The sequence below is a fragment of the Pteropus vampyrus genome, unplaced genomic scaffold (assembly GCF_000151845.1).
Source record: "Pteropus vampyrus isolate Shadow unplaced genomic scaffold, Pvam_2.0 Scaffold463, whole genome shotgun sequence".
NCBI lineage: Eukaryota > Metazoa > Chordata > Mammalia > Chiroptera > Pteropodidae > Pteropus > Pteropus vampyrus.
This window is the reverse complement of record NW_011889244.1, coordinates 602,984-617,594: the sequence shown is the minus strand read 5'-3', so window position 1 is coordinate 617,594 and position 14,611 is coordinate 602,984. Positions and strand designations below refer to the sequence as shown.

General features: G+C 40.7%; 1 protein-coding gene across 9 annotated transcripts in view; it reads left to right on the top strand.

The window, feature by feature from the left end:
* CARMIL1 (capping protein regulator and myosin 1 linker 1) overlaps positions 1 to 14,611 on the top strand; it is a 268,640-nt gene that overhangs the window by 91,760 nt on the left and 162,269 nt on the right. For all 9 annotated transcript variants that reach the window (XM_023524450.1, XM_023524453.1, XM_023524449.1 and 6 more), the window contains one exon: positions 3,765 to 3,815. In XM_023524450.1, coding sequence (XP_023380218.1) covers positions 3,765 to 3,815 — 51 coding nt within the window. The remainder of the gene's footprint in view (positions 1 to 3,764; positions 3,816 to 14,611) is intronic.

Below are 14,611 nucleotides of genomic sequence, written 5' to 3'. Positions count from 1 at the left end.
TAGCAAATATTTACTGGGGACTGGCCATTCCCAGCAGACCACACAGACCAAAGCATAGCAGAGTCCTGGGAGATCCCACAGTGGCCTGCGTCATGGACCCAGAGTGCAGGAAGGCAACTGAGAGACTTGCTCCAGCCCTTTTATTTTAAGTTGGGGTAAATTTAGGTCTTCAGAGATAGTGACTTGTTTAGAGTTAGGTTTTCAACGAGCTTGAGGCCAAACTCAGGCTAAATCTGATGACTCTCTTCTTAGTTTAAATTATTACGGACATTTATTATTTTCTTATAATATTGAAGTATAAATAATAATAACAAACACTATGTACACTTTCATGTGCCAGCATGCTTCTAAGCACTTTACATATATTAACTCATTTAAACTCATGGTTTTGTGAGGTGTAGGTATGATTCTTGCTTCCATTTTGCAGAATAGGAAACTGAGCCCCAGAAAACGATAAGGAGTTTGCCTTAAGTAACACAGATACTAAGTAGTGAAGCTTGGATTGCAACCCAGGCAACCTGACCCCATGGTTTGTCCTCTAAACCACTAGGTCAGGGGTTGACAGCTTTTTCTGTAAAGGACAGATAGTAAATATTTTAGGCTTTGGAGCCATAAAAATCTCTGCTGCATCTATTCAACTCTGCCTTATAGTGCGAAAACAACTAGACATGATACATTAAACAATGGGTATGGCTGTGTCCCAATAAAATTTTATTTATAAAAATAGGTGGTGGTAGGGAGGCCAGATTTGGCCCACAGGCTGTAGTTCTTTGCAGATCCTGTGCTACGCTATATGCTTTGTCAGGGCACACCTATTAATGACAGTAAGAAAGATACAGATGCTCGAGAAGTATGGGGATCCAGTTTTATAAGGAATTTGCGGCCAGAAATTGCACTAAAATGATGCATTGTCATGTATTCCTTTTGGGTGAAGTGTCCTCTGCTTTGGCCAGAGAGAGTGATGGTCATCATAGCTGTGTACAGTGGGATGTTCTGAGGCTCAGAGCCAAGAGACACTTTTGATTTTCAGATCTCTAGGTGACTTTGTATAAGTCCCTTGGCACCTGTCAGTCACACTCTCACAATAGTGGTTAATGGTCCTCGCACCTGTCCCTCCCTCCCCAAAATGTATGTCTTGGATTCATGAGGTCTTGTTCATGAAGTACTTGGAAACTGGGAGTTTGGAAGAGAGGAAAAGTATAAAATAGCATTCGTCATTTAGTTTATTTGTTCATTAGAGAGCATTTTGGGGATATAAGATCATTTTTCAATGTTTGCTGTATAGAGCTCAATTTTAAAGGAAAGGCATTCTTGGTAATCTGAAAGAAGGAATGTGGATTTAGGGGGGCATGAATTTGTGGATTGCTTGTGCAGCGAGAGGCTTTAGGCAATGGAGTCATTTAAGAGGGTGAAACAGGTATTATTTCAGTTTTTAATGACTACAGTGAGAAGGTCCCATAGCTGACTTCATTATGTATCATCTCTGTAAGAAAATTGAGACTTCTCTGCTAAGTTGAGTCTTAGCAGTAGAAAGGCTTTTTATAAATGTTTCCAAGTGAAATTTTAAAGTTAAAAGTTGAACCAAGAAGCCTCAGAGGGAACCAGGCTGTCTGCTTGCATTTCAATGAAAGGGAGAGGAAATTCATTACAGAGATTGAAAATGTGGTTTGCATGCTAAGACCCTTGTGGAACAGTGGCCCTCCCTGAGGAGGGGAGTTATAACTGGTCCTTTGCGATTAAGGGTCCTTGGCTGAACACTTAGACACCTTCTGATGCCCCCCATTATTTTTAACTTTGCAAGAACATTCTTCTCCTTCAAGGTTAAAAATGTATATTGAACTGAAATTTTCAGCCTAGGAGATGTCTCAGAATCTTTGTGGGTTTTGTTTTGTTTTGTTGACAAACTATTATTTAAAAATCCAATAGGTCTAACTACTTAATCTTACTTCGGGAATCTAAATTTAAGACGCTGTCACATCAGTTACTGTGACATAAGAGCTGGTATTTTGGCAAAGACCTTCTGGGAGCCCAGCTACAGCTTTACTTTATTTGTATCTTATTTAAAATGACAGTCTTAGTCCTGCAGAGGGATAGTCTTCTTGTTTCACAGGTGAGCACACTGAAGCACAGAGAAGGTAACTAACTAACTGTTGGGGTTAAACAGCTAGAAAGTGGTAGAGCCAGAATTTGAATCTGTCTTCCTGATAAAACACAAGCAAATAGGGTGACCAAAAGCCCTGCTTTCCAGGATGCAGGATTCTCAGTGCTAAAACTGGAATGTGTTGAAAAAAATGGGAAGAATTGAGATTTTTCCTGTGCGATTTTCCCCTCACCTGCTAGAAGCTCTGAGTGTGCTATAAGACCTCCAGGGCCGTGATCCTAGGGCTGTCTTGGAGCCAAACAGGAAAGCTAGGAGACAGAGTTCTTTGGGATTCCCAGCATGAATGTAGCCCCATTTCATCTGTCAGCTCAGTTTATGTTGGTAGAGAAAGAGACACAATTTTGGGAACTGTAGCATTTGTAGTTTTTCATTCTTACTTCAAAATACTGCTGTCGTGTCGTGCTCACGTGGGTGCGGTCACGGAAAAGTCTGGGTCCACTTCGGAGGATTTCACCCATTCCACCCCATCCCCTTCCAAACATTCTAAGAACAGCCCTGTGCCTCTGGGGACCCTAGCTGACCACCAGAAATGAGGACTAGCTCCCACAAAATTCTTCCTTGAAAGCCTGGGCTCCCTTATGGATATTTCTCTTTTCAAGCAAATTATTTTGGCTCCTGTCCAATGTCTGAAGAACGCTGTGAGCTTACCCTGCCTTTAAAATAGTTTTACAGAAGGGGAGCTGGCACACAGGCCACAGAGTGAAAACAGATATGACTGTTACAATATCACGTATCTACGTATGGTCAAAAAATGCACTTTATACTCAAAAGGTGAATCCATATGAACATTCTGGGGTTTTTTCCCTCTCTTTTTAAAAATGTGCTGACCCACTTAATAGTCAGTGGCCCTTAGAAGTCCCCTGTGGTGAGTTTTCAGGAGAGGGTAGGTCATTTGATGCCTCGCTGCTTGTGGGAGGCGTTCTTCTCCAAAGCCACACTTGTAAGGGAGCAGGAGGCCAGCCCATGCCCGCGCTAGTGATTGCCACTGAATGCCAGTTGTTCGGGTGCCTGTTTTGAGATTAGTTTTTAAGACTTATTAGTTAGATTACGCAGGGGACCTTGTAATCACTTAATTACCAGTATGCTTACTGTATAAGTCCAAAGGTGTCGTGTCATTTTTATTTTATGTTTTGTTCAAGTTTCTCTGCAGCAAATGAAATACCATTCCAGAGTGCGGTATTTCTTCTGTGATTGGTGTCTACTATTTTGCAGTAGGCATAAATGACATATAAGGTCTCAAGTGATTAGCGTAGAGAAAGTGCTGGGAAATGGAGGGCAGAGTGAAGGCAGAGGGAGTGCCAGAGGACGGACAAGAACGAGATGGCGTAGGGCACGGTGGGGATGGTGGCAGCGACAGCAGAGAGAAGGGATTGAGGGAAGGGTCGGGGAGAGGGCCAGAAGAGACACAGATAGACTAGGAGATACACACATAGAATCAGATAGATAGAGACATGTAGAGAGACAGAGACAACAGACAGACAGGCAGACCAGTAGGGACTAATCCTGTTTCTTATGCCCAGCATCCCTCATTCAAATCCCATGGTAACACCAGAGCCCATCAGGCTCACTTTGTGGTATTTACGCTGCTGCTTCTGTCTTGCAGGTGCTCACATCATGCCGAGCCTTCCTTCTCACAGCACGAATCCCCACCAAGGTAAGTACTGATGAGATTCCTCCTTCCCACACATGTGCACACACTCCCTCTCCCCTCCCTCCTCTCTCCTCTCCCCGCCCACCCCCACCACACACACACTCACTCCTCAAATATATAGACTTATGATTTAGGCTCATTTTTACTCCTTGTTCCCTCTTCATGGAAAGGTGTCCCAAGAAAGGAGGTGAAGCATTCTGTGTGCTCTGTGTCCTGAGGCTTGTGGGTTCTAGTCATTTTTCTCTCTCAACTGGGGCATGGTGTATACTTTTTTCACATCGAGTTCTTATTTTCTTCGGTCCAGTAACGGCAGATTTTTCTAAGGCTTGAACAGGTGGGGAAGAACCGTCATAGCTCTAAGGAGTGCATTGCCACCTCAGCCGTTCCCCATGCACTCTGCTGGTGCTTAGAAAATAACACGGTGCCACTTTGTTCTTGACAAGATCTGTTTAACATATAAAATGTCCTTCATTATATGGTACAAATTAGAATCTGAAGTGATAGCTTGTGAACTAGGCATAATGATTTTTTTTAAAAACTTTTTTAATGGTAACAAAAGGGTGTGGAACAATTTTATATGTAATGCACTGACTGGTAACAAAAATTTGGGATTTTTTTCCTAAAAAGATGGTGATAGCTACATTTATTGCGTGCTGTTTTAATAAATAAGATTTTTTTCCTTAAAGAGATGTATGAAAACCACAATGTAGGTTTTATTATTACTCTCACCTAACAGATGAGAAAACCGAGGTACAGTAACCTGCTCAGCATCATGCTTCCACGAGTAGGTGACAGATGTGTGATTCTCATTAAAGAATGAGAGCAGGGGCTGCTTCACTTCCTTGTTATTACTTTCATTTAATTAGTTATCTACTAAGTATATTTTAAGTATTTATCTCACTTAATTCACAGAGTAGCCTTTCAGGTGAGCAATATATTAGAGGATAGCTCAAAGGATACAAAGTTGACTTGTCTCAGGATTTGTGAGTAATGAATAGGAGAAAGAAGAGGTAGGCTCACTAGGTCCTACTCTTTTCTCCTTTCTCCTGAGCTGAGCTGTCTCCCCTGCCAGATCCAGTAAGATGAGTGTGGAATGGGAGATTTTTCAACCTCATGTGCTATGATGTTAGGGTTGCTGTATGACTTGCTCATTTTCTTAGTCCCCCTAGCTTTTTAAAGTTCAACATTCAACATTAGCCAGTGTTTTGTGAATACCTGTTTATGTGCTAGATGACATGGTGCTGCAATGCAATGGACTGCTTAGGACTTGCAGTCTAAAGATTTGCAGGAGTTTTGCTGAACTTTGGGAAGATACCAACCTACTGTTTGCTAGTCAAAGGCTAGGGTACCAGCTGTCTTATTCCTTTCTGATTATACAAATGCTAAATTTTAAAAAAATTTCTCTGGGGAATGAGACAGCTGGTCCTAGCCCCATTTGATAATATAAAGTGAGTCTATATGTTAACAGTGTGTTATAAATGAAATCAATTATTGTGTAAATGATGTTGGGCTATATTATCTATATATTAAAATGCCTGAAGGAATGACAGAAAGAAGTGAATTAACCATTATCTCACTGGTGAAAAATTAATTGCAGAAGGAAATTTTATGAGCTCAAGAAAATAGGCAAGCAGCCTCTTGAGAGGAAGACTCCTAGACCCGCAGTTTACCCTAATTAAAAACATTATGACGCAGCAGCAGGTGTATTTCCTCTTAGGAAGTCTCCTTCCTCCCTTCTGCTGGCTGATCCTGGACCGCCCTCTCCCTGGTTGCCCCTGAGCGAAGGCCCAGTTTCACCCTGTGATGTGTCTTAATGTTTCACATCTGCCTGGCTAGGGTAGTTTGTACGTTGGTTCTGATTTCTGATAATGTCAGCATCGCATACTAAGAAAGGCAGATTTTATTCCTAAGTGGTCTGCATGCAGTTTCTCCCACAGAGAAGTCTGGCTTTCGTGTTCCACAGTATACCTGAGCCAAGAAGCATAACCAGTGTCAGTGACATTAATTTTCTAGGGAAATAATTACATTCAGAACAGTTGTGTACACCTGATTATGACATAGGTTTCTTCTCTTTTCATTGGGGGCTGATTGAACATTTTTTTTCTTTTGTCTTTCTATTTAAATGTGCCACCTATACAGTCAGATGCCCAGAGTAGAAATATTCGTCTCGGTGATTAATCACAAAGCATATATCTACAGTCACACTCAAATGAGGAAATAGTACCTTGCCTCCACCCCAGAAAGCCTCAGCTCTGCTTCGCGATGTGAGGATGGGAAGGTTCAGTCGAGAAGCTGGTTGAAGGGTCATCCTCCCCGTCAACCAGATGAGGGTGTCTTCCACTGGTTGAAGGTTTAGCAGGATGAAAGAGCAGGATATTCGGGGAGCCGGGATGTGTGCCCAGGGTAGTGGAGGAAGCTGTGTGGGAGGGAAATAGTTTCAAAAGTTGGCGGGACCTGGGCTGGCTGAGGAGGGACGGTTGCTTGTAGAGTAGTGGGAGTCACTGAAGAATAGTCATGTCATCACTTTTCGATTTGCTCTGTTGCCTGTGGGGTGGGGCCTCTCTTGCTGGTGGGTGGGGGTGGGGTAAGTGAGAGAGTGGTGGAAAAGCTGTTGGTAGTTTGGGCTAATTCCTGCTTCTGTCTAATCAATCACTACTGTCTGTGGTTCTGTCCTAAAAATGTCCTGCAGTCTTCAAGCAGCCTGCACATGTCTCAGTCTCCTAATAGCTTCGTGCCTCCTCCTGCCCAGTGACAGTCTTTAAACTGTCTTTGGGATGGGTTGGAGTCGGGGAGGGCCATTTGGGGGGACTTGAGAGCAAAGGCCTATTAATAATAACCATGAATGAGATTAGAGAAAATGATTTGAACTTTGCTATGATGCCCGTTTTAGAGCCTCGCTTCCTCACCATTAACAATAACTGGGACTCTGAGGAATCATAGTCTCAACCCCACAGATAGTGTATAGTGCAGGATCTACTTCTAGTTTGTGCCTGTCCGAGGTCTTTAAATGCTGCTATATCTTTGCAAATTTTTTCCCTCTGTCTGGTTTTCCTTTTCTACTCCATCTTTGCTTGCTAAGCTTGAAGTCATTCTTCCAGGCCCAGCTGAAACATCACAATGCTTCCCTGGCTCCCTGGCACTTTGCTTCTCCCAGTGACAGACCTCGGGTCCAGTGGAAGCATCTTAGCTGACCTCCAGCTAGTGTCACTGATCCACATCGACCAGAGCTTTCCATGCCATCCCTGATGGTGCTGATGACACGAGCTGCATTTTCATAGCTGCTGGATTGTGAGAGTGTACCTGTTGAGCCTTCTTGCACTCACCTGGCAGGCGCAGGTAGAAATGCCGGTAGGAGCCATTTTTCCTTTGTTGAACCCCATCCCCCCATTCCCTTGCACTCAGCTGGCAGGCACAGGTGGGCAACAAGTCTCAGTCTCCATTAAACTGGCTAACACCATTTTCCCTGCCCTGGTAATTCCCTATGACCCCACCCTACTCAACTCCAGAATTGACCCTGAACCTCCTTCAGCAGCTACTGCACTCAATCAGTGGTCCTCAGCCCACACTGTAGACTTTACTAAAATTTCTCAAAGGTCCACAAACCCCAAATAAGCAGCATTTTGCCTCAGTGCCCCATACCTATTACTAAGTGGCCTAAGTCCAGCATTTCTTGCATCCAGCCTCCATTTGCAGCTTAGCCTATCTTAGGCTAATTCAAGCCAAACACATGCCACTATGAACTGCAGATCACTTTATAGCTTCTACCAGGTGGCTTTTGGCCAGGCACAGGTAGCAGCTGACCTGGGCCTGCACTAGAGCCCCTCCCAAGAGGCCCCCAAACTAGCACACCCAGTGGCCAGCCAGAGCACCACCCTGTTGCGTCCACAAATGACACATCGAAAGGGTGGACTTGGCAGGCACCAGATTCCTGCCAGAGCGAACCACCCTCTGTGGGGTCAGCCCCCGAACAACAGCTTATACGATGTCATCACAGCCAGTCCTCACAACCAGTCAGCCTGAGGATCAGTCCCACCCACTGACATGCCTATAGCAATTAAGGCTCACCTACAACAGGAGAGCACACACAACCACACAAAAGATTTCCCTGGAGTACCTGCTTCAGGTGGCCAGGGAGACTGCACCACTGGGCCCAACAGGACACTTTCTACATAAAGCCACCAGGCCAAGACCGCTTGATGTAGCAGATCTACCTAAGACATAGAAACAAACGCAAGGAGGCAGCCAAAATGAGGAGACAAACATGTCCCAAATGAAAGAACAAAACAAAAGTCCAGAAGAAGAATTAAATGGAGACAAGCAATCTACCAGATACAGAGTTCAAAACTGGTTATAAGAATGCTCAATAAACTTAGGGGTAGAATAGATAAACTCTGTGAGAACTTACACGAAGAGATATAAACCATAAAGAAGAACCATTCAGAAATGAATACAATAACTGAAATGAAGAATACAATAGATGAAAGCAACAGCAGATTAGATGAAGCAGAGGAGCAAGTCAGCAATTTGGAAGAAGAGGTAATGTAAAACACCCGATTGGAACAGAAAAAGAAAACAATTTTAAAAAATTAGGGTAGTTTAAGGAACCTCTGGGACAACATCAAGCATACCCACATTCGCATCATAGGGTACCAGAAGGAGAAGAGAGCAAGGAATTGAAAACCTATTTGAGGAAATAATAATTGAAAACTTCTCTAATCTATTGAAAGAAATAGACAGACAAGCCCAGGAAGCTCAGAAAGCCCCAAACAAGATGAACTCAAAGAGGCCCACACCAAGACACATCATAATTAAAATGCCAAAGGCTAAAGAAAAAGATTCTTAAAAGCAGCCAAGAGAAAAGCAGTTAGTTACCTACAAGGGAGCTGATAAGACAGGGAGCTGATAAGTCTCAGCTGATTTCTCAATAAAAAAAACTGCATGCCAGAAGGGATTGGCATGAAATATTCAAAGTGATGAAAAGTAAAAATCTACAACCAAGATTTCTGTACCCAGCAAGGTGCTCATTTAGAATTGAAGGAGAGATAAAGAGTTTCCAAGCCATAGATAGGGGGAAGAAATGGCATAGATGATAGAGGTTTGTTTATTCCTCTTGTGACCAAATCAAATTTGTGATGGAAACATGGAGCAAACAGCAAGAAGAGTTGCCTGGGATCTAGATGAACAGAAGCACTACACAGAGAGAAATAAGAAATCACCTTGCAATGGTAGAAGGTAAGAGGGGACAAAGATGCGAGGCTGCCTGGTCCCTAGTGACTGAGTGGGACAGAGGCTGCAGCAGTGGCAGTGACAGAAGCCTCTTACAGGGGCCGCATCTGTGAGCAGACTTTTGTTGTGAGTAACTTCCTCACTGAGCACCAGCACCAGATTGGCTACTTGGGGTGTACCAGGGACTTACAGCGGGACACTAAATTGTTCGCATGAGGGCTGGAGGTGAGGCTTTCTCCTGGGCAGAAGTGTTGGAGGTATCCATTGTTCTTCTGGTAAGCCCTCCCCCATCCCAGTGTGCGGACACAGCTCTGCCATAGCTGAGACACATCAGACTGGGTAACAGAGGTCGCTCTACCCAGAGGATTCCCTGAAACTCCACCTCCCCCAACTTGTGGCCCCTCCCAAGCCACCTCCAGTAGTATCTGTGGTGAGTCCAGTGCTCCTTACTGAGCAACGCCAAGACTCACACTGATGGCAGCTGACTTCGGTTTCTGGTGAGGCAACTATAAGCACAGCATCTGTGGATTGCTTGCTGAATCCTAACAGGTGGTCTCAGAGGGCACAGGCTGGGGCTAAACTTGGCTTGCAAGTGAACCCCTGTCAGGACTGTGCCACTGGACACCTACGACACAAAGCCACACTAGTAAGACTGGGAGACTTAAGAGCTTTGCTTGGTACATAGAAACAGAAAGGCAGCCAAAATGGGAAGACAAGCAGAAACCATGTGAGAGAACAGAACAGAGCAGAACAGAGATCCAGAAATAATGGAGTCAAGCAATCTAACAGATGCAGAGTTCAAAACACTGGTTATAAAGATGCTCAATGAACTTAGGGGAAGTGTAGAGATGAATTCAGTGAGAACTTTAACAAAGAGCTAAAAAAACCCCATAAAAATGGGAATGGAAATTATAAAAGAGAACCAGTCAGAAATGAAGAACACATTGTCTGAGATGAAGAGGATATTAGAGGGAATCAACAGAGTGGATAAAGAAGAGGTTTGAACCACCGATATAGAGGACTAGGAAGACAAGAACACTCAATCAGAATGGCCAGAAAAAAGAAGCCAAGACTATAATAATTAAGGATACTAGGGGACACAATCCAGTGTAAAAATATCCTGTTATAGGAGTACCTGAAGGAAAGCAAGATGTTGAATAGCTATTTGAAGAAATAATGATGGAAAACTTCTCTAACCTGATGAAGAAAATAGACATACCACTCCAGGAAGCTAAAAAAGAGTTCCAAAAAAGATGAACCCAAAGAGGCACATTATAATTAAAATGCCAAAGTTTAAATAGAAAGAATCTTAAAAGCAGTTAGAGAAAAGCAGTTATTTACCTCTAAGGGAGCACCCATAAGACTGGCAGCTGATTTCTCAAGAGAAACTATGCAGGACAGAAGGGCTTGGCACAAAATATTCGATGTGATGAAAACCCAGGATCTACAACCAAGAATACTTTATCCAGCAAAGCTATCATTCAGAGTCGAAGGACAGGCAAAGAGCTTCCCAGACAAAAATAAGCTAAAGGATTTTATCATCATTAAGCCAGTAATACAGGAAATGTTGGAGGGACTTCTTTAAGAAGAAAGAACCATGTATCAAAAACAGGAATAAAGAATGGTAATAACTCCATACCTATCAACGAGTACCTCGAATGGAAAAGAATTAAGTGTTCCAACTAAAAGACAGGGTGGCTGAATGGATAAGAAAGCAAGACCCTTACATAGGCTATCTACAAGAGACTCACACAGACTAAAAGGAAAGGGATGGAAAAATACATTGCCTTGATGGACCTAGAGGGTATTGCACTAAATGAAATAAGTCAGATAAAGACAAATGTTGCTTGATTTCATGTACATGTGGAATCTGAGGAACAAAATAAACAACAGCAACAGAAACAAAGTCATAGATACAAAGAATAGTTTGAGGGCTCCTAGATGGTAGGGAGTTGGGGGGATGGTGAAAAGGGCAAAGGGATTAATAAGTACAAATGGATAGTTCCAAAATAGACATGGAGATATAAAGGGTAGCATAAGGAAAATAGTTAACAATGTAATAATATGTAAGGGGGATAAGGGGCACTAGATTTAGTGGGGTGATTACTTTGAGATATAGATCTCTAGTCACTATGCTGCTGTACAACTGAAAGTAATATATTATTGTATGCCAACTATAATTGAAAAAAACAAATTGTTCAGTGTAAATGCAAGCAACTAATTGTCTATTATATTTCAGTAAAGCTGGGAGGAAAAAAAAAGCTTCCCAAACAAGAAAAAGCTAACAGTTTATCACCACCAAACCAATATTATAAGAAATATTAAAGGGACTTTTTTTAAGAAGAAGAAGAAAAAAGGTTGAACATATGAATAGTAAAATGGCAATAACTACATACCTATCAATAATTACTTTAAATGGATTACATACTCCGATTAAAAAGATAAGACCCATACATATGCTGCCTATAAGAGACACACTTCAAATCAAAAGATACACAGACTGAGAGTCACACTTCTTGATATCTATACTTTAAGGCTACAGTAATCTTATATAGTCAGTTAATCTGTGACAAAGGAGGTAAGAATTTGCAATGAGATAAAAACAGTCTTTTCATAATAAATGGTTTTGGGAAAACTGGACAGATATATACAAAAAAAAAAATGCAACTAAACCACCTTCTTACACCACAGGAATAAACTAAAGATGGATTAAAGACTTAAATGTAAGACCCGAATAAATGCAGGAGTAAACTAAATAAATGCACTGGAATAAATGCAGGAATAAACTAAAGATGGATTAAAGACTTAAATGTAAGATCCAAAACCATAAAACTAGCAGACTAGCAGAAAACATAGGCAGTAAACTCTTTGACGTCGCTTAGCAATTTTTTTTTTTTTTTGGATATATCTCCTTGAGCAAGGGAAACACGAGAAAAATAAACAGGACTACAATCAAACCAAAAAGTTTTTGCACAGCAAAGGAAACCAACAACAAAATGAAAAGACAACCTACTGAATGGGAGAAGATATTCAGAAGTGATACCTCCAACAGGGGTTAATATCCAAAACATATAAAGAACACATACAACTTAACACCAAAAAAGCAAACAACTCAATTTAAAAATGAGCAGAGGACCTGTATAGATAGACATTTCTTTGACGAGAACATACAGATGACCAAAAGATACATGAAAAGTTATTCAAATCACTGTCAGGGAAATGCAAATTAAAATCACAATACAATATCATCTCATACCTGTCACATCAGTGAATCAACAAACAACAAGCGTTGGCAGGGATGTGGAGAAGAGGGAACCCTCATGTACTGTTGGTAGGATTGTAAATTTGTGCAGCCATTATGGAAAATAGTATGGAGTTTCCTCAAAATATTATATAACAACCACATAACCCAGTAATTCTACTTCCGGATATTTATCCAAAGCAATCTAAAACAGTAATTTGAAAAGATATATACATCCTTATGTTCACTGCAGCATTATTTATAATACTTCAAATATGGAAGCAACCTAAATTCTTGTTGATAGATGATTGGGTAAAGAAGAGGTGATGCATATATACGGTGGAGTAATAAAGAATGAAATCTTACCATTTGTGAAAAAAAAAATGGATAGACCTAGAAGGTATTATGCTCAGTGAAAAAATCATACAGCGAAAGACAAATACCATATAATTTTACCTTTATTATGGAATCTAAAGAATGAAATAAATGAACAAACAAAACAAGAAAACTCATAGATACAGAGAACAAACTAATGGTTGTCAGATGAGAGAGGGGTTAGGAGGCTAGGTGAAAAAAGATGAAGGGATTAAGAAGTACAGATTAGCAGTTTCAGAATAGTCACAGGGATGTGAAGTACAGCATAGGGGATATAGTCAATAATATTGTAATAACTATGTGTAGTGTCCAGGTGTACTAGACATATTGGAAGGATTACTTTGCAAGTTATATAACTGTCTAACCACTATGCTATACACTTGAAACTAATGTAATATTGAATCTCAACTTTATTTGAAAAATGTTTTAAAATTAGAAAAACAATATATTTATTAAAGATATTTCACATACCAATGAAATATGGTTTCTAAAGGAGGCTATGTCTATGAAAGATTGAATGTTGACAATGTGAATTACTTAAAAAATTACTGTATTGTTAAGGCTGTTAAACTGTTAAAGGCTGAAGGGATGGGAAACATAATATAGAAATGTCTGCTTTTATACTGCTTGGCAAGTGTCTTCAAGTTCTTACTCCAAGTTGTATTACAGTGTGGCTCATAGAGGAAATGCCACTAGAAGGCCAGCTGGTAGGCTTAACTCAAAGACGAAGCTTTGGCATTAAACCAAAGGCTAGCATATGAAAATGTATTTATACATTCTAAGTTGAAATAAATGAAGGTAGATATATAACTTTTTAGAAAATAATTCCCTGCTTTAAATGACTTTTCAAAACCCAACCAAGTATTGACTTGATAATAGGTAAGAAGATTTCTACTGTAATTAAATGTTTAAAATGAGCCTCCAATGCTGCATTTACCTCTCGGAAGACAAGTGTTTTATTCTTCTGTCCATTTCCAACGCTGGCACATAGTAGGCCTTCCATACATGTCTGCTGGTTGACAAAGTGAGTAGTGAAAGAATGAATCATCTCTTTATATCCAGTCCTCATCACTATACTTCAAGATATGTAACTGGAGATTCAGGAGGTCTGTGTTCTGATTTACTCACTACCCCAGTGAGCAGAACCAAGGGTCTTGCGGATTTGTTTCTGGATGCGTGGGTTCTTTTCTCTTTACAGTTCTAGCTTTAAGGCGAGAGGGCAAAACAAACTGATCCAACTCAGTCCTCCATTGTCTCCAGTCCTGTTCCCTGGGACTGTTTGCCGTAGTAGAACAAAAGACTGCAAAACCAGGAGAAAGATTAGTGGCTATTGTCCAGGAAAAACAGACAGAGAGTGCAAGTCGAGAGATGTTTTGAAGAAAAAGAAATGCCGATTACATGAGAAGAGAGGAAAGGGCACTTTTTATTGAAATAAAAAGAAAATTAATCATTTATCTACATGCAGAAAGAAAGAAGACTTTAACTGTGTTTAAAATTCATAAATATTATCTCTCTAAATCCATTCAAAATATGAATTTTTATGAATGATCATAGAAGAAATGAGTCAGAGTGCAATCCAAAGAGGTAAATAAGTATTTAGAAAGAAAGGAAAACCAACATTGACTTCATTTATGTGATTTTCTGAAGCAAAATTTTGAAATAAAAGAAAAAAGTATATTTTAGGTGGCTCACTTCATACATTCATTTCTCTGAATAACTACCAGAGTAAAAGTATAAAACTTCATTGGGTTTGTTCCTGGATTAAATTTAAAAAGTCAAATATGTACCTTCCTTTCAACCCATCAGGGATGTGAATAATACTTTTTTCTGAAATATGATCAATCAAGGTCCTCTCTTATTGAATGAATGGAGATACTGAACCAGCGTACCTTTAGAAGTTGGTAGCATTTCTAACTGTAGTGTTTTTACCTTGAATTGTATTTTAAAACCTTCATTA